This window comes from Daucus carota, chromosome 9 (genome assembly GCF_001625215.2).
Source record: "Daucus carota subsp. sativus chromosome 9, DH1 v3.0, whole genome shotgun sequence".
Taxonomy (NCBI): Eukaryota; Viridiplantae; Streptophyta; class Magnoliopsida; order Apiales; family Apiaceae; genus Daucus; species Daucus carota.
In genome coordinates this window covers 6,522,688-6,549,927 of record NC_030389.2, presented here as the reverse complement: position 1 = coordinate 6,549,927, position 27,240 = coordinate 6,522,688, and the positions used below count along the sequence as shown (strand labels likewise).

Genomic DNA, 27,240 nt, shown 5'->3' with positions numbered 1-27,240 from the left:
AATAAGTATGTAAATAAAGCTATATTAGAATTCTGAATTAATAATTGCATAAAGGAATAAATAATGATGAATTGACAATAAATTAGTGGAGCTTAGAATATAGTAGTCAGTTATGAATAATCCTGGAATGGGTTGCATAAATATTAAATATTCTTAATTTGATTCATACTAATAATTACCGAGAAACTTAAATAAGATATTAGAATTTTAAAAAAAAAAACTTAAATAAGATATTAAAATTTTATAAAATGATTATTATTTACTTATAAATGTAATGGACTAAAAATATTATACTATATGAGTTCGAATCGAATATAAATCCATTTATTCGGTTAGAATCATATTATGAAAACTATATGAAACATAATCTGAGTGGGTACAGAAGTACTGCTCATATCCTAGATCATATATTATTGGAGTTAATTTTTCCGCCATATTTAGATCGTTTTCAATACACGACGGGATAGTGTAGGTATCATTGGCAGCCCCGGTAATTTCAAACGAAACCAATACTTGTCGGTGAAAAACGCAATAACCACAAAAAAACAAAATATTTCAAGACATTCAAATCCAACTAAATGCCAGATAAAATGATAGCAAGTATTCTTCCAACTTTAGCTAAACATCTATCCACTCCAAGATTGCATAAAACGCGATCACAATCGGCAGAGAGATCGCTGTGCCAAAGATAACTCTGCAGAAACCCATAGCCATTCAGATGTTACAAGAATTTCGTAACAGATCGATATGAATTAATATCAGTTATTTCAAAAGATAAGTAATTACGCAGTGCTTGTGACATCAGCCTGCAATCCATATTCTTTTGCATATATGAAGGAAATGACGGCCGGGGGAAGTGCAGCCTGAAATATAAAAAATTAAAACTATATATCAGTAACCATGAAACAATATGAAATTATCATGTTTCAAATTCTTTAATACATGAATATTTTTTTCTGTATATATAATTATAAAATAATACCTGAACTATAGCAATCCGCAACACTTGACCACGCAACCCCAGAGCTAAACAAGCTAAGCCCATCGAGAATGGTCCCATGATAAACCTGAATATCATTGTCAACAATGTTGCTTTGGCACCACAAGCAAATATCTTCTCATTTAAAGCCATGAACAACCCTGAAACATACAGTACCAAATACATGGATAGCTAGATAATATCATCATGGGCAGACAGACATATGCATAAATGATCAATTGATCACGGCGATCGAGTAAATATTTCTGTTTAGTAGGAATACTTTGACTTACCCATGCAGAACATGGAAGTGCCTATGCCAGCTTTTGACAAAATTGTAATAGATCCCTCTATGATGCTTGGCATCTGGAAGTGCCATCTGAATCACAAGTTTCCAAATTTTACAAGAAATACAATAAAACCGAGTTAGCGACACATAAACTTTGAGGACTACAGGTTGTTTGGCTTATATCAAAAAAAAAAATTTATTAATTACTTATTAGTAAGAGGTCATTAAATAATTTTTAATCTATGAATTTAATAAGTTTTTAATAATTTATGAATTATTAATATTAAAAACGGTTATACAATAATAAAATAAGTTAGGGTTTTGGAGAAAGTGGATTTGGGGGTTTTGGAGAGAGGGAGAGGGAGAGAGATAGAAATAGAGATAGATTTCATGTCCATGGTTCCAAGCTAAGCAAAGCAGCTAAGCGATGAATCTCCCTCACTCAGCCCTACCAAATTCGTAGAGGTTGCCATGCATACTTTTGTTTTCGTTTCTGTGTTTTCTTAAGGTTTTGAGAAGCCATCCGCAATTCAACAGTAGAGGATCTTTCCATTATGGAGTTTTGTAGAATGGAAAACAGTATGGTCAGCTTGATTTTTAATGTGTTGTTTAATGTCAAACTCTAGTTCTTGCTCCCACCAACTTGGCCAATAAATTGAGATGGTGAAAGAGGATAAAGAGAGATGGAGAAAGAAATCTTGTTGGTTGATTTTCAGATTTTCTAATTTTACTTTAGTTTATTTTGTAATTATTTTTTATGATATTAATATTGTTCCGACAGGAGCACTCAGTTTTAGATCTTTTGAACGACTTGTAATTTATTATGCAATTAAATGTAATTTTTCACTATTTTTTCAAATTTACATTGGTGATTGCATATATGGTTGGTGACATTTGTAGATATGGTTGCAAATGCAACCTTCGTGCTTTTTGCAAAAAAAAAAAAAAGAAGAAATTATTTTTACATTTTTTATTTGGAAGATTGTATTTTTTCTAATTCGTTTAAAAAATTACAATAATTACAAAAAACTTTCCGGACTTGGATATTTAAGACCCAAAACATTTTACTTAAACATTGAAACATAGTGTTTATGTTATGAAATATATTAATATACATAAATATATAGCCTATGAGTTTCACAAAAAAAATTTCCTTTCTTGCAGATATACATAGTTTTTTGGCATTCCTTTGACCATATTATCAATTTTGTTCCTAATTTTCGGGATAATTGATGTTGGGAAAGAGGCTCCTCCTATTCTCTCCATCTTAACAATTATTTTATATTCTTTCATATTATTTTATGTTTTTATTTTTAAATTTTTCTAAAAATAATAAAATTTTATAAAAATTACTTGTGACCACTATTTTTACTACTAGCCTACCAGTTTATCCATATTACTACCTTTTGCGCTACTTTACTTTAGTTTGCTTTAAACTCTAAACCACATGTGTATCTAAAGAATAAGGTGGGAAGAAGGAAGTATGTATATATATATATATATATATATATATATTATCTGTGTTTCTTTAAATTTATGACTAATCATTGGATCATTTTTGTTTAGATTTAGCTCTTATGCCATGTAAATATGTTTGGACATAATTTGTAGGACAAAATTGCTAGTAAAATTTTGCTTACTCATTAAAAAAATTTAGTTATAGAAAAGTGGGGGAAAAGTTATATAGAGACCTTGATGACTATAAGAAGAAGAACATTCAAGTTCTTTAATAAAACATGCCAACACGGTATTCATAAAATCATTTCCAGGAAATAAAAATATACATTAATTGTGAGAAGAAGAAAAAAGGGTTTTTTTCATAAATAACCAAGTTTAAAATAATTTTTGCAAAAACACTGTCACTTTTTATAACAAATTGAAAAAATACTGTGTTCCAAAAAATATATGCAAAAATACGGTGGTTGCATGTGCAACCATGTCTGCAACCGCTAGCTACCATATATGCCATCACAAATGTAACTTTGGAAAAATCTATTGAAAAATTATATTTATTTGCATAATAAGTTGCAACTGGTTGCGAATCGCGAAAATGAGTGCCAATGCGGGGCCAATGCTAATATCAACATTGCAAAAGCAACTAAAACAACAAACTAGAAATCAATATATCCGGTGGCGATTGTGGAGTTGATTGCTTGTTTGTGGTGTTGTGGGGGAGAAACGGAGTTGAGGCTAGTGGTTGGCTTGTCTGGCGGCGTTAACCGCCGGAGGAAGATGGTGATGGAGGTTACAGGTGGCGAGAGGTGAGGCTGGAGAGAGGGAGAGATAAGGTGAGGGCTGTGTTGTTGACAGGAGGTTTGGTTGAAGCACTGCTCCAAGGCCAACGATGTTAGCCTTGTTGCAGCGGTGTGTCGAAAGTCACAGATCGGAGGAGCTCGGTGGAAGGCGGCTTAACCGTGACGCCACCGTGTTCCTTGCCATAACAGTCATGGCCGGTGTCCAGGGGAGAGAGAGTTCAGAGGAGAGAGAGAGTGAGAGGAGAGAGAAGAACGGAATGGGGGAAGGGAAGGTAGTATTTTAGCAATATAATTGATTGTATGTTATAAAAGATAGTATATTTGCGAGATTTCAGAGAAGGAAAAATTTGCAAATAAGATCCAAAAAGTAGTATAGTTAGTAAATCCCCAAGAAAAAAACACTTACTTGCTGGCTACCAGGGCCCAAATGAATCCAGCAATGCAAGCATGGCAATTGGGATTCTTAGCAAGTTTGCCCAGCACAATTTTTATCACTGCCCAAGTTGATGGCCTCACCACCCTAACATCATTTACTTGGACACCAATATTCTCTTCCAAATCCTTCCCTGACACTTCAATGGCTGACACAGACTCAAAACTTTGCCTTGCACGTCTAACTTCGAGCATGAACAATAAAATCATAACCCAAATAATCAACTGCAAAAGGGCCGATTGGATCACAAGTTCCTCCCCTAATGAACCATACATGGCTCCTACAAGAGGCAGTCCGACGATAGAAGTATTGTTTATAGCAGATATAGAGAAGCCAGTTACAAACCATTCGTATCTTTCACTGAAAAAATAAGTCCAACCCCCTAGTACTAAACCAAGAAAACACTTGGCAATGACATCCCCAGCAACAAAGAGATAATTCATGTTGAAAGGGTTTATGTGGGTGGTGAACTCAAACATAAAAAGAGGATAAATAAAGTAGCAATTCATTCGATTAATCGCCTCGCATTGCTCGGGATTGAACATATGCCACCATTTCACGGAGCCATACCCTAAGATCAGCGGTACATAGAGCGGTACCATTGCTACCACCACCTTGTAAACATCATTCCATCCTATCATCTTAAGATTATTATGAAAAAACGATAAAATAAATCTTAGAGTTCTTGAAACTTCCCAAGGCTCTAGTATTTATAAAGGGAGTTGAAAAAACCTTTAGAGATTTTGTAGATACAAATAAAAGGGATAAAATAAAATAGTCAACATAAATAATATAGAGATTGGCTTACGTCTACAACTACTATTGGATTTTATTAATATATACTAATTTTTAATTTATATTAATGCTATGGGATGAATCATATTAAATATATCATATTTTTAAGTCGGTGCTATCATCATCGATACCATCATCATTATCTTCACTAGCATCTTCAGTGATGACAACATTTGTAGAAACAAAAATTTAGTCAAAATTTAATTATCAAATTAAATCAAATATTTTAAAATATTATCAAATTTATCCAACTACTTAATTATACATCTTAAAAATTATTAGTAACAGAAAAAATATTTCTTCTTTCAAGTAAAATTGGTTTGCATGTTTACTTTGCATTGCCAAATTCGTAAATTATTCCATAAACTAAGTTATTATTTATACGAATCGACGTGAATATGTTAATTTATTATAAATACATATGCAATTAATACATGCAAACATCATATGTATTTAATTATTAACGTTTTCTTATTCCGTTTATCTTTATAATTTATGTTGTTATAGTATTTTTGGATAGATAGATATGTACTCTATATGGTAAAGATTGAGTTGAAGGATCTATTGATCATCCCAAGAAGCACGTGTAGGCTTATCTTCCTTGATAAATTCTAATAGGAAAATGCTAGTTATTCAAAAAGTCTTTTTAAATTTTTTTTCACAATCTAGTTGGCAAAGTATAATAAGTCTTTTGTATTCGCATCAATCATCCAATTAAAATTAGTCATAAATCATTTGAGAAAAAGATTTGAAAACAGAATTTAGGATACCTATACCACTACTGTAAAATAGTCACCATGCATATTTCAAAGTTGCCTCAAATATTTAACGATCTAAACAAAGGAGGATGAATAATGACGTATAAGATAAAATTAATAGTCATATATCTTATATTATGATATTTAAGAATAAATAAATTTGTGATCTTTGATGAAGATTGGTTATAATATAAGTAGATCGATTAGAATAATTTGAAGTTATACCACAAAAAAGCAAAAAAAAAAAAGGATTCAACGCAATAGCATAAACTTTTATTTAGAGTTACTTAATACACCATAATAAATATATACATGATACATATATTGACATATAATAAATGGAAAAATAAATTTATATAATTTTTTATTCCAAGAACCATTGAATATTCCTACATGATTACAGTATAATAATGATTATCCAGAATTATTGTTACAATTTTGAAAACTAATTTTATATTCAAATTTTAAGTGTTATATATTATATATATATTACTATATATATGATTACATAATATATATATATATATATATATATATATATATATATATATATATATATATATATATATATATATATATATATATATATATATATATATATATATATATATATATATATATATATATATATATATATATATAGGGTGAGGTTCAAATCAGAACCTATGCTAGAATTAGAACTTAGGACCGTAGACATCCGTCAGATTTATTTAAAATCTATGGCTGTGATCTAAAGAGCATTTCTATTAAATCATTTAATATCTTCCCTCATTAAATCACACATTATATTTTACATTATATTAGGTAATAAATTATATATCATATCTCACTATTTCAGGAAATATATCACACATAATATAATTATAGTATACCATTGCAGCATATCTAAGTAATAGATAAAAAAAATCAAATCAATTCATAAATATACTATGGTATATCATTGCAGTATATTTAAGTTACAGATAAAATAATGAATTCACTAATTATTTCATTTTGACTTATATCGTGTTTCTGAATTGAATCTATTATTTTATCTATTACTTACATATATTGCAATGGTATATACTATGGTTATGTTATTTTTGTATTAGTTCGACAATAGTGTAAGAGTATAATTTATGATATACTGCAATAGTATTTTTTGTTTTAATGAATATATGACATAAAAATAGAGTATACTGCAGCAATATATAATAATTATAATTAAAACTAAAACTAGTTATGGTAAGTAAGTAATTTTATTTAAAGTGATTAGTTAATGGTCATAAATATGTACATATTTAATGCATATAGTACTTCGTAATTAAATGTAATTACAATCTCAACCATATAATATACTTAGATCTAATGGTCCTTAGCGAGTTCTAAGTTCTAACAATAACTTGGTTCTATCTCGAAACTGACCATATATATATATATATGTATATATAGTTTTTAAATTGAACTTTTTATTCAAATATTAATCGTTATAGAGTGCTATATTAGAGATATTAAGAAAGTTCGTCAGAAAAATTCATCGAAGATTCGATCGGATTTTGGCTTATGAACGAGCTTTGGGCAGTCCATAAGGAGGCCGGAAAAAGTGATTTATGAGTGAGCTAAGTGAGATATTTACCAGGCTGAGCGAGATAAGTGAGCTTTGGGCAATATCAGACACGACCCGAACCCGATTTATTGATTCAAACCCCGAAAGTGACCCGAAAATTACCCGATTGACACGAAATGGACCCGAAATGAGCCGAAATTTGAATTTCGTTTCTAATAACTTCAATTTTCAATTTTATTCAATTTTACGTGATTTTAGCTTGACCCGAAATCGACCCGATTGCTGACACGAACACGACTTGTTACCCGAAATTGCCGCCCTGGGTTGGGGTGGTACGAAACATCATTGATTAAATTCTTGTGAGTATATCGAAATATATGAAGGATCGAAGATTTTAAAGATGAAGTGGATACTTGAATAAATTTTTAGAGACTTCAACATTCAATATATGTTTGGCTTTTAGCTTAGAAAAAATGAATGCGAGGTGGGTAGTATTTATAACCAAAATAACGATGAATTTAGATTTACTTTAATAAATAAAAAGGCATAAAATAAATCTTGGCCTCCAAGTTTATCCCTTTCCTCATAAAGCATAAATTGGCTTTTTGACAATTGAAAGAGCATCTTTGACATGAATTCTCACCATATTAAAGCTCTCGAAAGTGGCACGCTTATCAAGATAATTACTGATAAAAATCTGTTACACTTAAATCTTGAGATTTTATGTGCGAAATAAATTTCATAAAAAATATGATAAATCTTAGAATATTAGAAAATGCCATCCTTGAAAATTTGGCAGTTTTTGGTCAATTCTAACTAGGTCAAACGCTCTGATGGGGTTGACAGGTCAGAAAACGCTCCGAAATGAAAGTTCTCGAAAAATTACGACACTTTTACCATGAACTAATATTAATATTTAAATGTCTAATATCAAGTTTCTAGTCAATTTGGAAAGTGGGAGTATTTTATTTAGATTTAAAAGGAGTAAAGGAGTTTTTTGGGTTTCAAATAAAGTACGTTTTTTGGGTTTCAAATAAAGTACGATTTGGTTTCAAATAAAGGAAGATGAAATATGTGATCCTCTTCCAGAGCAACAAACTTTGCGAGTTCTGCTGCAATATAATCAAAAAGGTCCTGAAAGGAGAACGTATCGAATTCAATTTTACACAACAAGACTCTTCAACAATGTAGGTAAAAACTTCAGTCGACAAAGACATACCTGTGATGTAATTGCAAAACCCGAAAATTTGTTCTGCCAAGGTCCAATGCATAAAGTCTAAGGTCAATCTTGCTTCAGAGATGAAACCAGAGCTCTGCGAGGAAAAACCAACTGCATTAATTGAACTGAGGGTTAGATGATGTGGCCGTTTTGGCACTTATTCATCTCAACCCCCGCTGAAATATCCATATGCAAAGTAGAAAGTCCCAAATCAGAAGCCCTAATTACCTATAAAATCAGATAAAATATAAAAATAAGTAACAGTGAGGTGTCCAAACTCAAATGTTAAATTAAATTTACCGGGTGTGTTTCAAAACCCCCAAATCGAGAAGTGAAATCTCCGAAAACAAAAACCCTAATTAGAGATGCAATGCTGCTGAACTCGATATTGAGAAGACCCGCAATCATAAATGGAGATCTGATGTTGTGATGTAAGATGGGCATGGGCAAAAATGTGAGGCGTGAGAGAGGTGAAAGGGTTTGAAGTTACTCGATGTTTTGTGTGTCTTTGTATTGTAAGAGGAATTTTCGCTTGTAGGGAGTTTTCGACGATTCCACTCTAAAGAACTGGTTTTCAAAAATTTTGAATTATTTAATTAAATTATAATTTGTTAAAACTAAAATTTTAAATAATATATATGTGAAATATTTACTTATATATTATAATAATAAGTTAAATATTATAGTATAATTAATATTAAATTTTCAAGGGAAAAGTATTAGAACATAGATATCAATATACATTACTTAATGATATATTTAATTTTTATGATTATAAAAATATTTTATTTTTTTTTTGCCAGTAAAAATACTTTATTTTAATGCAACACTGGTGTTGCACCGTTTACACGTTGCAACACTGGTTCTAATGCAATACTATTTTCAACAGTGTTGCACAAAATCACAAGAAGGCAACTATTGAAACACTATGGTGGCAACACTTTACAAACAGCGTTGCATATGAGCACTTATGGCGTAGTGAAGTAAGACTCGAATAAATACTTATAATATATTCTCATAAAGATAAATACTTTGGAAATATGAAAAATATTTTAGAGTATTTAAACCGATTTTTTTAAGATAACAACCGTTTGACGGAAAACCAACACAATTTGTCTTTTGAATAATAGAGTATGACTTTTGACCAACATTTGGACACCAGAATACTTAGAAAAATAAACTAAGACAATATTAATATTTTAATATTCCTCGTATATAAATTTATTGCGTACTGGGAATTTCTTAAAATAAATTAATTTTAGTATAAAGGAATAAACAGGTATTTAGAAATGTCTTCCAATAATAACTTTTAACCTTTGATTAATTAATTAAATCAATTTCCTATTAGTTAGTGTGGATTACTAAGTGAATTTAAATTTAATATCTATCATAAATAACAAAATAAATATAAATAATTATATATCGAAGATATTCTTTCAGAAAATTTTGAAATACGATCCACAATTCAAGCATAAAGAACCACAAGCAAATGCGGGTGAACAAAGCGTCAACGGCCAGAAACAGACGGTAGTTTGAGGTACGTTTTTTAGTCAAAATTTAAAATAGGATGAAATATTAATTCGATAACAATAATTTAAATAATCATATTAAAAAGATGATAACATAACTAAATAAAAACATATTTTACTTAATTTTTTGATATATAATAAATTTAAAAAATTGTTTAAAATTCAGCTTAGACATGGGCATGACATGAGCTAGCATGATGTAATGCAGGAAGATGATCATAAAGACCTACCTTCCACTTGCAGCAAAATACCTTACTCCCAAAAAATACCTTACACCTGCGGCAATATACTTTGCCCTGCAAAAAACATACAAGTGCCGGCTCCTCAATTATGTTCTGTCACGCCATAAGCTGGTATATATATCAACTGAATCCTACTATTTCTAATTAGCTCGACATGTGTACGCTTTGTATAGTTTATTAATCATATATGATGAATGAAGACAAATATATATGTTTAATGTCCTAACTTTAGGTCTGGGAAACTACCTTGCTGATCGGCCTAAAAAGTTAAAAGATTTTGGTAAATACTAAAGTTTCTACCCAGTTGCTCTTATAAATACAAAGCTACCTTCACATCCCCTGCAACATCTCATTCCTTAACCATATTTCATATCAACTTAAGTACAATTAAGAGTTAATACAACCCACAATGGCGAGGATCGCTGTGTTGTTGTTGATGGTGCTCGCAGTAGCGGTAGCAGAGGCAGCCTTTATATGCAATGGACCCTTAAACCAGCAAGCAGGAGCCAAGTGCGTAGCATATACGAGAACTGGTGCAGATAAAGAGCCTTCTGCCGAGTGCTGCAAGGCGTACAAAGCACACGTCGAATCGGCCAAAACTGTAGCTGAAAGGAGAGCGCTTTGTGCTTGCGTCCAGAACAATGATAGAACTAATCCTGGGAACAATATTACCAAGGTTGATTCTCTCCAGGGAAAATGTGGCCTTCCTTTCCTATTCTCGGCTGCTCGTGGTTTCGACTGCAATACGTAAGTTTTTCATTCGGTTCTCACACCTGTTTCTCCTTCATAACTCGAAGTGGGTTGGCAGAACGCTTTATTAACGGGTTAATAGGCTAAAACATCACTGAACTAACTCAAAACTTGCAATTAGGTTACTGAAGTCAAAAAACTTTCACTCGACTAACTGAACTAATTAATTTGCATAATTCTCTTGCAAAATATATTTGTACATGCAGTGTCATGTGAGACGCAATCTGGCATGGGAAGGAGCAGTCGGAGGAGCCACATGAAATAAAGATATATAATTGAGGACTCTGTTCACCATTTATGAATAATAATAAGAATGTTACTCACTGGAATTTCTTTGTACCCGGTGGAGTTTCTTTGAATATATAAAGAATAATGTCTTGAATGTTATGAAATTATTAATAAGAAATCTGCAGAACCAGTGTGTGTGTCTGCACTTTTAAGAACAGTGATTTCCCAAGTCTGATGCCAAAAAATATTCATCAAGTTTATATATTTGTAATTTCGAGAGAATTTTTGTATCATATATAGTGCAGAATACAGTATCGTAAATTGCAAGAGCAGTGAAGTTAACCAATTCTTAGGTATCTTGATTCACATTGGAATATTATCAGCTCTATATACCGAGAACATTTATTTTAAAAAACAACTTGACCTAATTTTTCAAGTTAAGTAATTCGGAAGTCGCCAGGTGTTCTGCTCTTCAGTTGTCTCTTCCTCAATTTCATCACAAGTGGAAGAAACAAACAATATCCGTTCCCAGTGGACTGAAAACTCATCGGGAAACTACTTAACTACTTGCCAAAAAGCTTAGCGATGTGGCATTTTTTGAACTAAGGGAGATCCAGCCCGAAAACAATGGAATATAAGCCCCAAAAGACCAGCTTTAAGTTGATAATTTCTGAATCTAAGTTACATTGAATTATTAAAACTAACTAATTAAGCATTTCCTTAGGAACTTCAAAATAAGAATTGTTGGAATATTGTCATTTTGATAATCAATTTGAGTGAGGCTCGGCTACGTGTTCATGGCGGGTTATGCTTGGATTATATTCTCCTCCGAGAGAGCTTTCATCAAATGCATGTTTATTCAGTCAAAACGACTAAGGAATGGATGAGTTGTGATGATCCAAAGTTGCTTCCTTGGTAGTGGAAAATTGGAAAAAAAAACCATAAGTACCACATTGTTTTGATAAAGAGCCTTTGAAGGCTTTATATAGCAAGACACTTTGGTAGTGTCTAAATGTGTTACTAATGCATTGCTCCACCACTTACGTGTTCATGGCGGGTTATGCTTGGATTATATTCTCCTCCGAGAGAGCTTTCCAATGCATGTTTATTCAGTCAAAACGACTAAGGAATGGATGAGTTGTGATGATCCAAAGTTGCTTCCTTGGTAGTGGAAAATTGGAAAAAAAAACCTCAAGTCCCACAAAAGCCACCGATGTTAAATACTTTTATCACATCATAAATATAAAAAGCGATGTTAAATAGCATTTACGCTTTGGTCATGTGTATCGTATGTGTTGTGTGTGTTTTTTTCTTTCAAATTGTAATAGCTCTGTGTTCCTTTAACATATTGATTGTGCACATGATTGTGTTAATTAGCTCTGTTAATTGCCTTTTTATGACTAGTCTGTGCACTTGATTGTGTTAATCAACCTAGGTGATATATATCTTGTACTTGTGATTTATGTAAAAGTATATTGGTGTTATGATTGTTTAATCGTTTAGATATAATATTATTGGGCTATTAATTAGGAAATTTGTAATAAATCTATTTCTAATATGTTATTAAATGACAATAAGATAGGTTGATTAACGAAATATGGACAAGTCTTGGATTTCAAAAGACAGAGATTTTAGAATATGAAGTGGGGGTTGAATCTTTATTGATATTTGCCGAAGAAAATGCTAAGAATCATAATAAAATCCCTTGCCCCTATGCACGTTGTGGGAATTTTAAGAAGCATGGGCATTCTGGTCATGCCAAAAAATTTAAAGTAAGACATCAGTTTTTTATAAAAAGATGTTAATTCCCCTATAACACATCATTTATTTATAAATATTCCAGAAAAGGAAACCGATGTAATAAACCTCTTTTACATCACTTTGTTTAAAAACATGATGTAATTAATAACGTATTTTACATCATTTATTTATAAATATTCGATGTCTTTATCTTCATAAGTCCTACATGAAATGTGTTTAACATTTTGTACTACTCAAACTATATAGAATTCTTAAAAGAAATGATGCAATAACTGTAAAAAAAGTAATGGAAATACATTATTTTTCTAAAAAAAATAATGTCTAATAGTATATAAGACATCGGTTTAAAACCGATGTCTAAAGTGACATATACACCGTCCTATTTTTTTTTCAAACATCGGTTTTTAGCCGATGTCTATTAGCTTATTTCTAGTAGTGCTGTGAGAATAAACTGGTTGGATCTTCTTTGTTGTCCATCTACAAAAAATAGGTTCCTGCCAATAAAGAAGAGTATACCAATTTCAGGTAAAATTTAAGAGGAATTGCTTCGACAAGTGAAGGCAAAGAACACCATCAATGAGTCTGAACTCAACTCAGACGAAAATCTTTTCTTCAAACTCTTTATGAAAGAAAATTGTGATAATAGCGTGACCGACTCTGAGCTGCTGGATATGGCAAAAGATTGGATCAATTGTCAACCACAAGAGGTGCTACTGGGATGGGAAGTGCATATCAGAAGAATGGAAAAATGAGAAATGTGGTAAATTATATGAAGATAGACAAGAAGTAGGATTAGATCGAGTTCGAGCATAAGGTTTTCGAGCATAAGGTTTTCACTTCTTGGGTAAATGATCTCACTGTAAGTTTTTGAAGAAGTGGCTTAGCCACACTTTTTTTTTCAAAAACGAATAATTATTTGCCTGCTTGAAAAGTGTCTCTTCTTGTATATGATGAATTTGTGTTATTTTCTTTTATATAATATAAATATAGAGGTTTATGATGGTCCAACTTCAAGATAAACATCTTTTGCAAGTTAAAATCTATATGTTAGGTCGTGATTTTTTTATCATCTCATGTTCATGTGAACCATTCTCATTTATCATGGAAACTAACAAAAATAGCTTCGTCGTACCAATACAGCAATAGCCCTCCATGATTTTAAATAAAAAAGGTTTTATCACAACGCTCGTGCAAGGCCTTGCACGGACTTCTAAGTTAGTTCATATTCAAAATACAACATGATTAGAAAGTAGTTAGTGGTACAATTCAGTATTGAAATCCGGAAAATTAAGGGAGAAGGACGATGAGAACGTGGTGAGGGAGAAGGACGATGAGCACTGGCGAAGGTACGTGCACAACAAATATATGCTTTATATATGTATATGTGGAAGTATTGTTTTATTTCATTTAATGTGTTTGTGGTTTTGTAACTCTGCGACATTTTATCAAGAATCCGCACAAAATCAAAATCACATACAATCCATTAGAATCCATAGACTAGAAACAATCCATTAAAATCCCAATCGAATACACCCCCGAGTTTTAAATCTATAACATCACACTGAAACATAAATAATCTCAGTAATAATCTGCTAAACACCATTCTAAAGGACTTTTTTGCTGGTGTGAACACTGAGCTTTCTACTTGTGGTGCTGAGTTTTATTTCATTTAATGTGTTTGTGGTTTTGTAGAATCGAACTTGAGTGGTTCCACTAATGTACACTTCTTTCATTCCACTACGCTGGGTTGTCGTTTATGTTTTGATACCATAGATATGATATATATCTGTCGTGTGAACAAAAACATATTTGATATTTATTTTTTCATATTTAGCTTTAATAATATATTGACGTATAACCCGTGTGATGCACGTGTGTATAATAGTTATTAATTTTCTTTTATGTGTTTGAATTAATAATGTACTGTGATATGCTATTGATGAGATTCAAAACTCAAACTTTTTGTAACATGGATGGAGAAATATAGGAAATTCAAGCCAAGTGAAATTGTTCAAACGAGTAAAATTCTTAAAGTTAATGTAAAAAATGACATGCATGTTATGGTTAGAACACGATAATATTAGAAAATTAGAGTGATAATCAAGACTATAAATTAATTAAATGTTCGTAAAATATATATATCAACAATCCTTTTTAATTTTATAATATTAAATAGGTCGCATTAAATTCTTCAAAAAGAAAAATTAACTTATTTATAAATCGATTACTAGAAACTGCAACAGTGTCTTCTCAGCACGGGTTTTAGAGCTAGTTAAAAATTACTATAGAGATATACACACTGTACACACAAACAGAGACCACCCAATCTATCCTCAATTCCATCTCTCTTTCCCTAAAAATGGGCTGTTGTGGACAAGACTCGGACACAGATTCAGACCCATCACCAATTCTCCAACCCCTCAATTCCTCCTCTCAAACCCACATCCAAAACACAATCTTTTCCCCAATGAACTCAAATTTCCCAGCTTTAGTCTGCAAAGATGTGCTCATCTCAATTCTTGAGCACCTTTCTGTTGATGATCTCGCACGAGCTGCCTGCGTGTCTAGGCTGTGGAACGAAGTTGCTTCTGATAAGGAGATTCAGGTGAGGGCTTTTATGATGCCGTGGAAGCTGAAACAAGTGGTGGGGAAGCCTAGCTCTGGCGGGTTTTGGAGGGAGGTTAGCTTGGCAAAGTTTGCGATTTCGCATCGGTTAGCGAAAGGGGATTCTGTTGCTAGTCTCGCTGTTAAGTACTCTGTTCAGGTAATTTCTTAATACTTGTGTTTGTGGAATGTTAATCGATAACTATGCTTTTTGAATTTTGTAAAAGGATATCGCAGAAATGAATGAATTCATTTAGTATGCCAATTGCCAATGACCGTGTAACTTAGGGGTCATTTGTTTGTGCCTTAATAGTGCTGAATGAACATACTTCTGAGCGCACCAGACAATCAGCTTGTTTGGAAATAATTCCAAGGTAGGCAGTATGAATCAGATACCGCTCAATGATTCAGTTTAACAATGACAACCTAGCGATTCAGCAGTAAATTTTCACCGCACAATCTTGCATGTATAGCAAATAGAGTGAATAATTTAATATTGACATACATACAAAAGATGACTTTTATATTAAAAACTAACCCACTGACATAAGCATCAAAATTTTATAAAACGATGTATAAGATTTGAAAGTTTGTATAATATTATAATATCACATGTTAATTTAAAATATGCTAGTTATAACAAAAAATTATATTTTAATTTAGTTTAATATTAATTAGTTGGAAACTAATTGAATTCAACATTATCTTTAAATATGATATTTTTATATTACAGAAATATTTTATGTTTGACATATTTATTTATTTAGCAAAGTAGAATTATAAATTAATCTCATTTAGATATTTCAAAAATTATTTATCAAATGATATTGTTGATTCTGAATTCAGGCAACTTATTGATCCAGATCATTCAGATAACATAATCAATCAGATATTTTTAGTTCAGATTTGCCAAATGACCCCTTAGACTGCAATCACTTGCCGAATAAGAGAATATTGGTTGGATTCTAGTAAGGATTGATTGTACTCCTATTCATAGAAAAATGTAATGAATATGGGGTCGTTAAGTGTTTGTTAAGTGTTTAATAAACAGGCCGTAAGTTTGTGAATATATCCGATTGACCCCTATAGGCTGTACGTAGTATTTGTTACATATTTTGGAGGTAAGCATTGTGCCTTGAAGTTGTTAACTGTCATATGGAATTATGAATTTCTTTGTACTGTATTCTCAATGTCAAGGCAATTGTGTTTTATTAGAATTGTCATGGGTTTTCATTTTTGAATGTTGCATTTATCTCATGGATGAATGTTTCTACTAGAATCTATATATATTTTATTGTTTTCAGGAGATTACAGTGGAAAAAATGAACTTCTGATATAATTCAGTGTGAAAATCCTCACACTCATCCTCCAATGTAGTAGTTGTTTTGAATGTTGTTTTTGTTTTTGTTTTGTGATATGTTCTATCTATGATTTTTGGGGTAATATACCTTGGTAAAGAATGCATTGTAACAGCTTGAGAGGGTTTTCTTCAAGACGGCTGAATATTCACCAGAATCGTTATTAGAAATATTATATAATTTGACTGAGGCAGAATTATAGATCTGAGATTGATTTTACCAAACTGTCTTTTGCCATGTTCGATGAACAAATTTGTTTCCTTACCGTTTAAAATGTAAATGATATCTATATATCACTATAATTTTTGAGATTGTTGACTTAGTTGCATAAGGCTTGATGTAATGATGTCTGATATAAGTGATTGATATTTCTTAAGCTAGTACATTTTTCGAAGGGGTTGTGGGAGTACTTACTTTATCCTTGTTATATTGTTATGTCATGCACGAAAGTCTGTAGCTCTGCTAAACATCTAAGGATAGTCTATTTGCGTGTTGATTTGGGATGTTTGGTAAAAACTCGGATCTTTACCGATTTGCTTGGGCATACTGTACTTATGCAGAAGAGCACAATAACTAGAATCTTTTTAATCGGTGCTAAAATATATATTTATATTGGTAATTTTCAATTACTTTGTAATTGGGGCATCCTATTTTACATAAAGATTGCCTTTTCAAATACATTTAGAAGACATGGATCTGCAGGAAGCATCATTTCTAGGGTCTTTCTCCCCCAAAAATTACAAAGTGCTTTTTCCTGTCCGCTTGATTTGTTACTTTAAGTATTCATAACATTGACAGGTTGACCAGGATCATTAATAGGATTAGCACATAAATTGACTGATGCGGGATTATATATACAAGATTGTTCTTCAATTGTATTTTGATGAGAAAAATTCTTTTCTCTCCGGTTGCACTCTGAGATTATCACTGTTAATATTTTTTTCCCTTTGTCATCATATATCGGAGATCTGGTTATTTTAAACTGTCTCTATATTTGTAGGTTACGGATATTAAACGCTTGAACAACATGATTAGTGACCATGGAATATACTCAAGGGAGAGGTTACTAATTCCTATCAGCAATCCAGATCTTCTCATTGATGGCACCTGCTACATAGAATTGGATGCATATGCGAAAAGGGAAGTAGCGGTGTTGTATCTTGAGGGGGCCCCAGATATAAAGCTCAACAGCAGTCTGAATAGGGTGACGTCAGAACAAGGAAAGAAAAAGATATTGAACACCTTGAGGAGAAGCATGCAGGTTGATGATGAAACTGCTGAATATTACTACTCCTTATCAAATGGTGACCCTCGGGCTGCGCTTATGGAGTTCTCCCAGGATATTAGGTGGGAGAGGCATGTGGGCCTGGCCTAATTTCCAAGACGGTAAGAGCCTAAGAGGGAAAGTTTGTAACAAGGACTTCTCTTGCATGTATTTCTTATTTGGTGTATGATCCGAAATTTGTGCTCAAGTTCTATAAACTTTATCTCAAGTGACAGTTCCACCCGAGTGTCTTTCAGTAAATGCAGCTACCATATCTCATTCGCCTCTTTATGGCCAGTGGGGCCTATAGTAGTCTCTTTATTGTTCTGAATTGTTATGTAAGTGTTTTGTTCTGTATTTGCCAAACTCTGGATGAAAATTAGTATGCTAGTTTAATTTTATGTATATTGTATAAATGTGGAACTACCAAATGTAATAAAAATATTATAAAATTTTCTTACCAAATGTAAACTGAAATCTGAAGTCTCAAGCAAGTGTGAATAACAGTTCCTTTGATGCTACTTTTTTCTTTTGTCACAAATACCTTGTGGTCGTTTGGTTTATGGTTATGGTTAACGCGAAGTAGAATCTAGCATGGATTAGTAGCATCTGGATTAGAAATTTGGATGATGGGGATCTGGTTCATAAATCTAAGTTCGTTCCTATTGCCCGGGTGAATCATTCTCTAAACAAATCTTGGCATTCACTATATTTCGATTCCTGATTCCTGTTACAATGAGCCATTTAATTCATTCCCCACTCCTATTATCATCAACCATATCTGATTTCTAATACCATCAAACATCCAAATGGCTCCTCACTTCAAGGGTAGAAGATATCTTCTGGAAGTCTGTACTTATCTATTTTAAACACTTACTTTTGCAGAAGATTCTAAGCCCTTGCAAGCAAAGGCTTTCTGTGAACCTGAGAATTTTTTGACATGTTACTTCTATATAGTCCTAGCCAACCCCATCATATATGATAAACTCAGCATATCTCTCCAGTGACAGCCTACGCCACTTACTGCAATCCAAATTGAATTTTACTAAATAAATGCACATCTTCACATGTGATAAAACAAAATCAAATTTCAGCTGAAGCTAATGTTGCTCAACCTCTATACTGCATTCATATATTTGACCTGCGGTTACTAACATGGACCGTGTAGCTGACATGCCTGAAATGATAGAACTGGAAGTTGGAGATCCGCAGAAAATGAAAAACAGTATAGTAAAGTACTCCTGAACCTAGTTGTGGTATACACATGCCTGAAATGATAAGAACTAGAAGTTGGAGATCCGCAGAAAATGAAAAACAGTATAGCAAAGTACTCCTGAACCTAGTTGTGGTGAGGCCATTCAGAACTCACCGAACTTACCAGCTAGCAGATGACAATTTGTGGTACAGAACTTGACTACACGAGTAATCTATTTATTAAAATGACTGCAAGAATCTTGCATATGTGATTTCATATGAAGCCTAACTCATAACTACTTATACAATATTAGAGGGACATGGAAAAAACTTTTGGCACGTATATATGATGATCGATGAAGCATTGAAGCCAATGTCTGTGGTGTCCTAGCTAATTGTTAGTTAACGACGAATTACAGATTACTAAAGTACTCCCTTAAGCTGCCTATATATAGTGAACTGGTCTAACTCCAAAAACCAAACCTTCAATCAATTTAAACATACAAATTGTATTCTATATACTATATACAAATGGCTAATGTCAGTTTTATCCTGGTGATGGTGTTAGTAGTGGTGGCGTCTTTGGATGCAGGAGAGGCGTCGACCTTTCAGTGCGATGGTCCTAATGGACACCAGCAAGCAACAAACCTGTGCAGTCCATTTTCAAGAAGGGGTCAACCAGAGCCGTCTAGTGAGTGCTGCAGAGCGTATCGAGCATTCGTTGGACCAGCCGACACCACAGAGGAAAAGAGGCAACTTTGTGCTTGTGTCCAGCGAAATGCCAGACTTAATCCAGCCAATATTACAAGAGTTGATTCTCTACCTCACAAATGTGGAACGCCTGTTGTCTTCTCAGCTGATCCTAAATTCGACTGCAATACGTATGTTTTCCATTTTCCATCATGATTCACATATGTTCGTCTTACATTATGCTTGTAATTTTACATATGCCTGATCAGTACTATCCCAAAAATCTTCCTTTATTCATCTCCTTTGAAATTGATAAATACACACATATGCAGGATAAACTGAGGAGCGCCAATCACTATGCATGGAAAAGCTCGAAGGTCGAGATTTTAATAAATTTTTATGAATTAATAATAATCCATAAATTTTTATGGATTAATAATAAGATTGTACTTGTTATTGAATAAAGACCTTGACTCTATACATGATTCAAGGATGCTAAGAAATGCAACTCATTGATGTTTCTTTCTGACTTCTGGTGTTTTAAAGTTAAGAGTGATATAAAAAATGAGAATGATGAATATAATGGATCTGTGTCATCGATATATTTACATTTCCTTTTGCATAACAGTGAAGTCATTAATCATATAAATGATCAACCTGATTTGCTAATCACTCCTGACAAATTTAATATACTTAAACTCTTAGGCTGTTTCATAAAATCACACAACCACAAGAACCATCCATAGCAACCGACACGATTCATCTATCACAAACACAATTTACTAGATCAGTAATTTTTCCTAGTCAGAAATGAAATGTATATCCTGGACGTGGAGTAACCTATGTTCGGTAAAGTTATTCGGTTCAACAGCACAGTTTACTCAGTTGGAAAAGCAGACCATTACAGTAAAATGCTGATTCGGTATATGTTAGTACATTATATACTGTTACGGTAAGAAAAATAAAATGCAGGTGCAAGGCCTAATAAAGTCGGCATATGTGAGCTAGACTCTGAAGGGAAGGCCGAAGGAGCTCTAAAAATCCAACATTTACACATGAATCAAGTTAGAGCGGAATCTAGATGAATGTTCCAGATGACTGAGAGTCTAAGACGACATTCTCAAACCACTATTAGCAGAAGCCGCTCTATAAGTAGAAATACAACATAAGAGAACATTAAAAAGTTACAGAAATTTCTCAACACACAGATGCGCAGACTGAAATAACATCTTAGCACACAAAAAAATTAAGGCCCTGAATACCCGTATATTCATGATTAATGCCCTAAATACCCGGATCCAAAAAAAGCCCCCCAAATACCATTTAGTAACACTACATCGTCTGTAGCGTCTATTAGGGACGGTGTAGCGTTTTGTTAAAACAGCAAAACGCTACACGATCTAACGTTTTCATCCCAAAATTGAAATCGCAAGATTATCAGCGTCTATAACACTTGTATTTGGGGTCATTTTTTCCAACTCTGTTATTTTGGGCATTACTTCAATAATATTTGAGATTTGGAGCCATTTTTCAAAAATTAATCGCGGGTTGGGGCGATTAATTTTTTTAAATTTTATGTTTCAGTTTTATTTAATCAAATATTTTATTTTTTGAATAAATATTTTTACTTTGTAAATAAAAGAAATCAAAAGAAAAATAAAATTATTTCGATTTAACGAGCAAAAGCAGCCAAGCAGGTGATTTAATTTTTTATTTTCTAAATAAAATAAAAGAGGACGGTAACTCATATATATTTTATTAATTAAAAAGATATTTTTCAAATAATTTGAGAGGACTCCTCTGTAAATAAAGGGAACAAACCACATCGATACTTAAAAAACTTATATTAGACAAGTTTTAAAATTACAAATCGGGCCGATTCGCTTGATTCGTTCGTGATTCATCGGTTGATTCGATCCTGATTCGTTCGGTTGATTCCTTTAACCACTAGCGTGCTTGAGTCGTTTGATTCGTGGCCGGTCCGGGCTGGTTCCGGTTTCCAATATAACAATTCGTATTTGATTCATAATTTTTCACGAGTTGAGCCAGACCGAATCAAACCTGCCACGAGCCGAATTTTAAGGAGTAACTCGGCGGTCCGGTTCCAAACAACCGGTTCGAACCTTCTCATTTGACCAGCTCTACTGGCCACCTCCTCCAAAATTCTCTAACAGTCCTACTACTCCACGACTTGCGTGAACAAATGAAGACTTGAAAGTATTTTCATAATAGTATAATAATATTATAAAATCTTAACCAATATGGAAGTTTTTTAATAATAGTATAATGATTAATTATTATTAAATAAAAACAATTATATGAACATAACCAAATTTTGGTACTTATGTTCTACTCAGAAGTGATTTCGCTTATTAATAAAGGCTATCCTTATCATTCTAAAATGTAGAATGAAAATCATATTATACATGTCAATTATGCACGTCAACCACATGTATATTTTGATATTTTTCTAGTATCAAACTATCGAGCATTGGTTAGCCCTTTAGAATATTGTCTATTAATGGAGTTTTGTTTTAGTTTGCTGTTTGTAAAAATTTAATATGATATATTTTTTGCTCGCAACATCAATGTAGAAGTATAATTTACCATGTTGCAAGAATTGTTAAGAGTTAATCTAGGTCTAAAGCTGTTAGGTCCAAAGTATCGTAGAAGGGGGGGTTGAATACGATACTCATTACAATTTAAAATTCTTTCGAATCTTGCGGATAAATAAATTGCAGTCCTGTAATGGGTTTCGTGTTCCGGATATTTATTGGGTCGGTTTCTGAGGATATGAAAATATTAAACCAACACACAATATTTTCCAAGGTATATCTGTATATTGATAAATACCTCGAAGGTGCTATAAATCCAAACCCGAAGGTTGGCTGCAGAGACTACAATACACTCTACACACAAACGCCTATCAAAACAGATCTTCTATCTAAGCTCTCGTATGTGTGTAGTGTGTGCCCTTTACAAAGTGTGTAATGTGGGTAGTTGTAGTTGTGTGTTCAAAATGAATCACAAAGCCTCTATTTATAGACTTTGGGGGACAAACTCAGCTGGTGCTTGCTCTTGGCGCAAGGAAGCTTTCAACCAATCAAATTAAAGCTTCCTCGTTCCATCCTTCCTCGTTCTTGCGCCAAAACAATTCAGAAGAATTGTTAAAATGATTTAAATGGCGCAAGGAAGAAATTAAGGACAATTTCCTTCCTCGTTCCATTCAAAACAATTCACAGAGTTGTTATTAAATAACTTGGCGCAAGGAAACAAATTGTTTCCTTGTTCCATTTTGGCGCAAGGAGAAATGGCAGAATAAGGACTTGGCGCAAGGAGGAATTTAAATACTAAATCCTTCCTTGTTCCATTTTGGCGCAAGGAAAGAATTATGTATAAATTCTTCCTTGCTCCAATTCTTGGCGCAAGGAGGAATTATATATAATAATTTCTTCCTTGTTCCATTCTTGGCGCAAGGAAGAATTAAAATAATTAATTCCTTCCTTGTTCCATTCCTTCCTTGTTCTTTTCTAGCTTGCTCCATTTCTTCCTTGTTCCTCTCTAGCTTGCTCCATTTCTTCCTTGTTCCTCCTTTAATATCATGTGGCGCCAGGAAGATAATTGGCTCCATTTCTTCCTTGTTCTAACTTAGAACAATCTAGCACACTTATATATATACATATATGTTACACATATATACATATAAGTGTTTACAAGTTAATTTGGAGGTCGCTTTGCCTTGACTTGATTAAGTTATTCTTGATTGAATCCTTCGAATCCAATTCACACGTACTGACGTCCTGTGCACTGGTCTGGTTCACGAACGACTAATACAGAATTGATTCTCCGTCTTCTTTTCTTGACAATGTACTTAATCAGTCACACCAGACTTGAGTATTGCTTCAATTTGTTGATTATAAATAACCAACCAAGATATCCTGAAATATCTTGCTTCAGGGGTTGCACTGAAATCTTTCGAGTACTTGGACAACATCTTCATTGCTTCCACAATCTTGAATACTTCAATCTTTATTCTTCACTGAGGCATGAACATATTAATGAACTTCTTCCAGTGAACTTATTCCTTCAAGACTGTAGATGGCTTCTTCAACCTTTGTCTTCGTATCTTCCGATTTCGGTGCAGGCGTAGTGTTATTTACTTGTCATATTCTATTGTTGAGTTATCATCCCTATGTAACAGTTAGGGTTGTCTTTACATTTAGACTTACAATCTCCCCCTATTTGTTTGTTAATCATAACAAGCAAATCCTCTGGAGGATAACTCAACTAACACTAGAAAAAGTAAAGTCCTGGACTAGTAAATAATGCTACAATGTTTCTGGATCATATAATACATTTCCAGATTTCATGAACAGAAATAACAGATGTGCATATCACCTTTATTTCTCTGGTTCTTGCTTACCTGCCTGATAATCCTCATAGTCTGTCTTGAAGAGAATTCAAAACATTCCATTATGCAAAGAACAATCAGCAGCTTCTTTAAATTCTTCAGTGGTGATGAATAAGTTCCTGTGTACCACTTTCTGAAGAATAAATGTATCACCATGATTCCTCAAAAGTAAAGAAACAAGTCTTTGCTTATGCTTCTCCCTCTGACAAAGATAGTGGTGAACCAATACCACTACTTCCTAGGAATCATACCACGTACCTCCTGAATAAGAATGCAATACAGTGGTGAGGTGTACATGAGTTTTTATTACTTTTCCTCCCATTACCTTGATCAGGTACCCCTTGGCGATAAGTAGCAATCTCCCCTTAGATGAAAGATCAATCCTCTTCCTTAGTTGAAAGATGAATCTCCTCCTCCGTATTACACAGCTAAAGAGTAGTTTACTCCCCCTTAGTTGTAGACAGCAGAAGAAAGCTAACTTACTTTTTCTTCCCCCTTTCATATATTTTCCCCCTTAAATATATTCTCCCCCTTAGTTGTGGAATCCTCCGAGGATATGTGGTATCAAATAGGTCAAGGAATGTGTACAATACTTCCTGTACCAAAAGATAATCTCCCCATAGAGAACTAAACAACGCTAAAGCTGGGGTCGAAGAAAGAGTTCAGAAGAAGGGTTTACTTTGATTGGGTTGGTCCCTATGCTGAAAGAATAGGTTCCAAACGGAAAAGTAATGAGTAAAATCTGACAACCGTGTCCCTTTGGTGCTACCAAATGATAAAGCTTCCCGATATTGTTAGGTCGCAATGCCAATTGTTAGATCCCTAGTAAGGTTTCGATAACATCTTCAACATGGCTCCAACGGCAGTCAGTCGAACATTCCAGTGATAGTATCCACTTTGCGTTTAGGTATAAATTTGGTAATTAGTGGTTATCTCACTAAACGTTCTGCAGGTGTATCACTCAACACTCAATTTTCTCTTGGTTTTTGGGTAAGGGTGTCACTCATGAGTTCTGTAAGTGTATCCCTTCACACAAATACCGAGCTTCCAAAATGCTGAGTACCTGCAAGAAAATCACCTTAGCCACCCTTAAAGGGGGTCACCGGTGGTGCAATGGGAGTTCGTAATTCCCAGTCCCTGCAGACTCATCAGATAAATCCGAATCATGGTCCACAAGTTGCCAACCACTAAGTGGCTTATCCAATTAAGGATCCAGAGTTGTTTGCTCTGGGAGGTTAGACAAAGGCTTAATTATGGCAAAGGCCTAAGTCCTCCTCAATGTCTGTGAAGACACTTGATTCAAGAGAATCATCAACCATAAGTTCACACCGTGAAATGGAATGAACCATAGTTGCTTCCGTCAATTCTTTCAACAACTTGTGAGCTTTCAATACCAATTAGTATTATATGTACCTCACAAGTGTTTCACTCTTCTCAAAATCCTATGTGTTTGCACTCACTCATGCTCACATATTTCTCATTCTGATGTCTCACTAGTTCTTCTCAGAATCTCACCAAGTGTTTAACTCTCAGTGTTTGGCTCACAGTGTTTCTCTCAGCACTCAAAGTATGGTCTTCTGTACCTGCATGAGAAAATCACCATAGCCCCTTCAAGAGAGGTCACCGGCGGTGCAATGGGGTTTCGTAAATCCCCGATCCTCAACTGACTCATCAATAAATTGACTTATAGTCAGAGAGTTGCCGATCTCCTATAAATAGGAAATCCATTCCGATTGGATCCAGATCTGTTCTTATCTGGGGAGGGAGACGAGAATCCTGAAGATTTGGCAATTGAGATCCTCGTTTCCTCCTTACACCTGTAAAGGCATCAACCATCTTATCTACCGTAAAATGGTAAATGAAGAAGTTGCTTCTGGAACAAAACCTTTAACCTCACTGTGCACTCTCTTGTATTGTGTCCATAAGATTTTCTGTTTAGGCTCTTCATCAGAGTGATTACTGATGATGTGCTTGACTCAATACAAGATGCTCTGGCTGACGAGCGAATTTCAATGGACTCATCCTGTTGAGAGAATGATTCCAGAGACTGTTTAATTGCCTTTTCAGCTCTATATTCTTTTGAGAGAATACAGATGAGCAACAGTTACCTCAAGTTCAAAAACACCTTTTCTCCTTGAGAGGTAGAGCTGTGGGTACACTATCCCTCACATCCTTATTTGCTGCAACAAGTACAGTTTCTCCCTCATTGACCTCTAGTCTAATAAGTTCCTTATCACTCCAGGGGGAAAGTTGGGATGTGTTCTGAATTTGGTTTTATAGTCTGGGATAAAGATTGTTGGTTTTCAACCTTATGACTATCTTGGAAAGCCAAGAGGCTGATTAAGTTCCGAAGAACATAAAGAGATATAAATGCATTTTAGAAAATCTATGATTTTGAATGAAAGCAATTGCATTTAATCTTTTGAGAAAAATGAATCAGTTGTGACTGTAAAATGATTTTCATAAAGAATGACAATCACAACCGATGAAAGAATCGAAGTTTTCCATTATAAACTGGTTTGAGTACGAGAGTCTGAATCTATGCATAAAAGGTTTAAATGAACTTGTCTTTGAAAAAGACACAGACTCCTGTTTCTCACTACAATTTAAAAAGGGAACAAGAAAATTTATGCGCTACAGTGTATAAAGCACTCGCCACAATAATTAGTGAAAAGGCCTCATACTAGCACATCGTCAAAACAGACGCTGCAAGTGACAAAGATCACCAAGTACACCAATACAAGATAATCAATGTCTCGTCCTATGACGCTACATGTATAGATGCAAAATATTCTAAGAAATATTTATGAAATAGAGTAGTGAATACCAATTGTTGAAATCAATTGATAAGAAAATTTCTTTGAAGAAACTCACCACTCCAGAACATAAATATGAGACAGAATAAAGATTATGTTGTCTCCCTTGTACTCAGAAT

At 33.5% G+C, this 27,240-nt stretch overlaps 3 protein-coding genes and 1 non-coding gene across 4 annotated transcripts; 3 read left to right on the top strand and 1 right to left on the bottom strand.

Moving 5' to 3' along the window:
* Window positions 1-618: 618 nt before the first annotated feature.
* Window positions 619-4,597, bottom strand: LOC108201163 (auxin efflux carrier component 5). Its single transcript, XM_017369463.1, has 5 exons — window positions 3,930-4,597; window positions 1,273-1,358; window positions 983-1,140; window positions 787-863; window positions 619-694 (listed from the first exon to the last, which is right to left on the bottom strand). The coding sequence occupies exons 1-5, from the start codon at window positions 4,595-4,597 to the stop codon at window positions 619-621; spliced, it is 1,065 nt and encodes a 354-aa protein (XP_017224952.1).
* Window positions 4,598-10,376: 5,779 nt separating this feature from the next.
* Window positions 10,377-11,240, top strand: LOC108202319 (non-specific lipid-transfer protein 2). Its single transcript, XM_017370707.2, has 2 exons — window positions 10,377-10,792; window positions 11,002-11,240. Exons 1-2 carry the CDS (start codon window positions 10,455-10,457, stop codon window positions 11,009-11,011), a joined length of 348 nt encoding a protein of 115 aa, XP_017226196.1. The 5' UTR covers window positions 10,377-10,454; the 3' UTR covers window positions 11,012-11,240.
* A 3,841-nt stretch (window positions 11,241-15,081) lies between these two features.
* LOC108201162 (F-box protein At1g55000) lies at window positions 15,082-18,500 on the top strand. The gene is made up of 2 exons (XM_017369462.2): window positions 15,082-15,548; window positions 17,747-18,500. Exons 1-2 carry the CDS (start codon window positions 15,144-15,146, stop codon window positions 18,119-18,121), a joined length of 780 nt encoding a protein of 259 aa, XP_017224951.2. The 5' UTR covers window positions 15,082-15,143; the 3' UTR covers window positions 18,122-18,500.
* Window positions 18,501-19,683: 1,183 nt separating this feature from the next.
* Window positions 19,684-20,402, top strand: LOC108200478 (uncharacterized). The gene is made up of 2 exons (XR_010287301.1): window positions 19,684-20,085; window positions 20,227-20,402. It is a non-coding gene; the product is annotated as an uncharacterized LOC108200478 (transcript).
* Window positions 20,403-27,240: the final 6,838 nt, after the last annotated feature.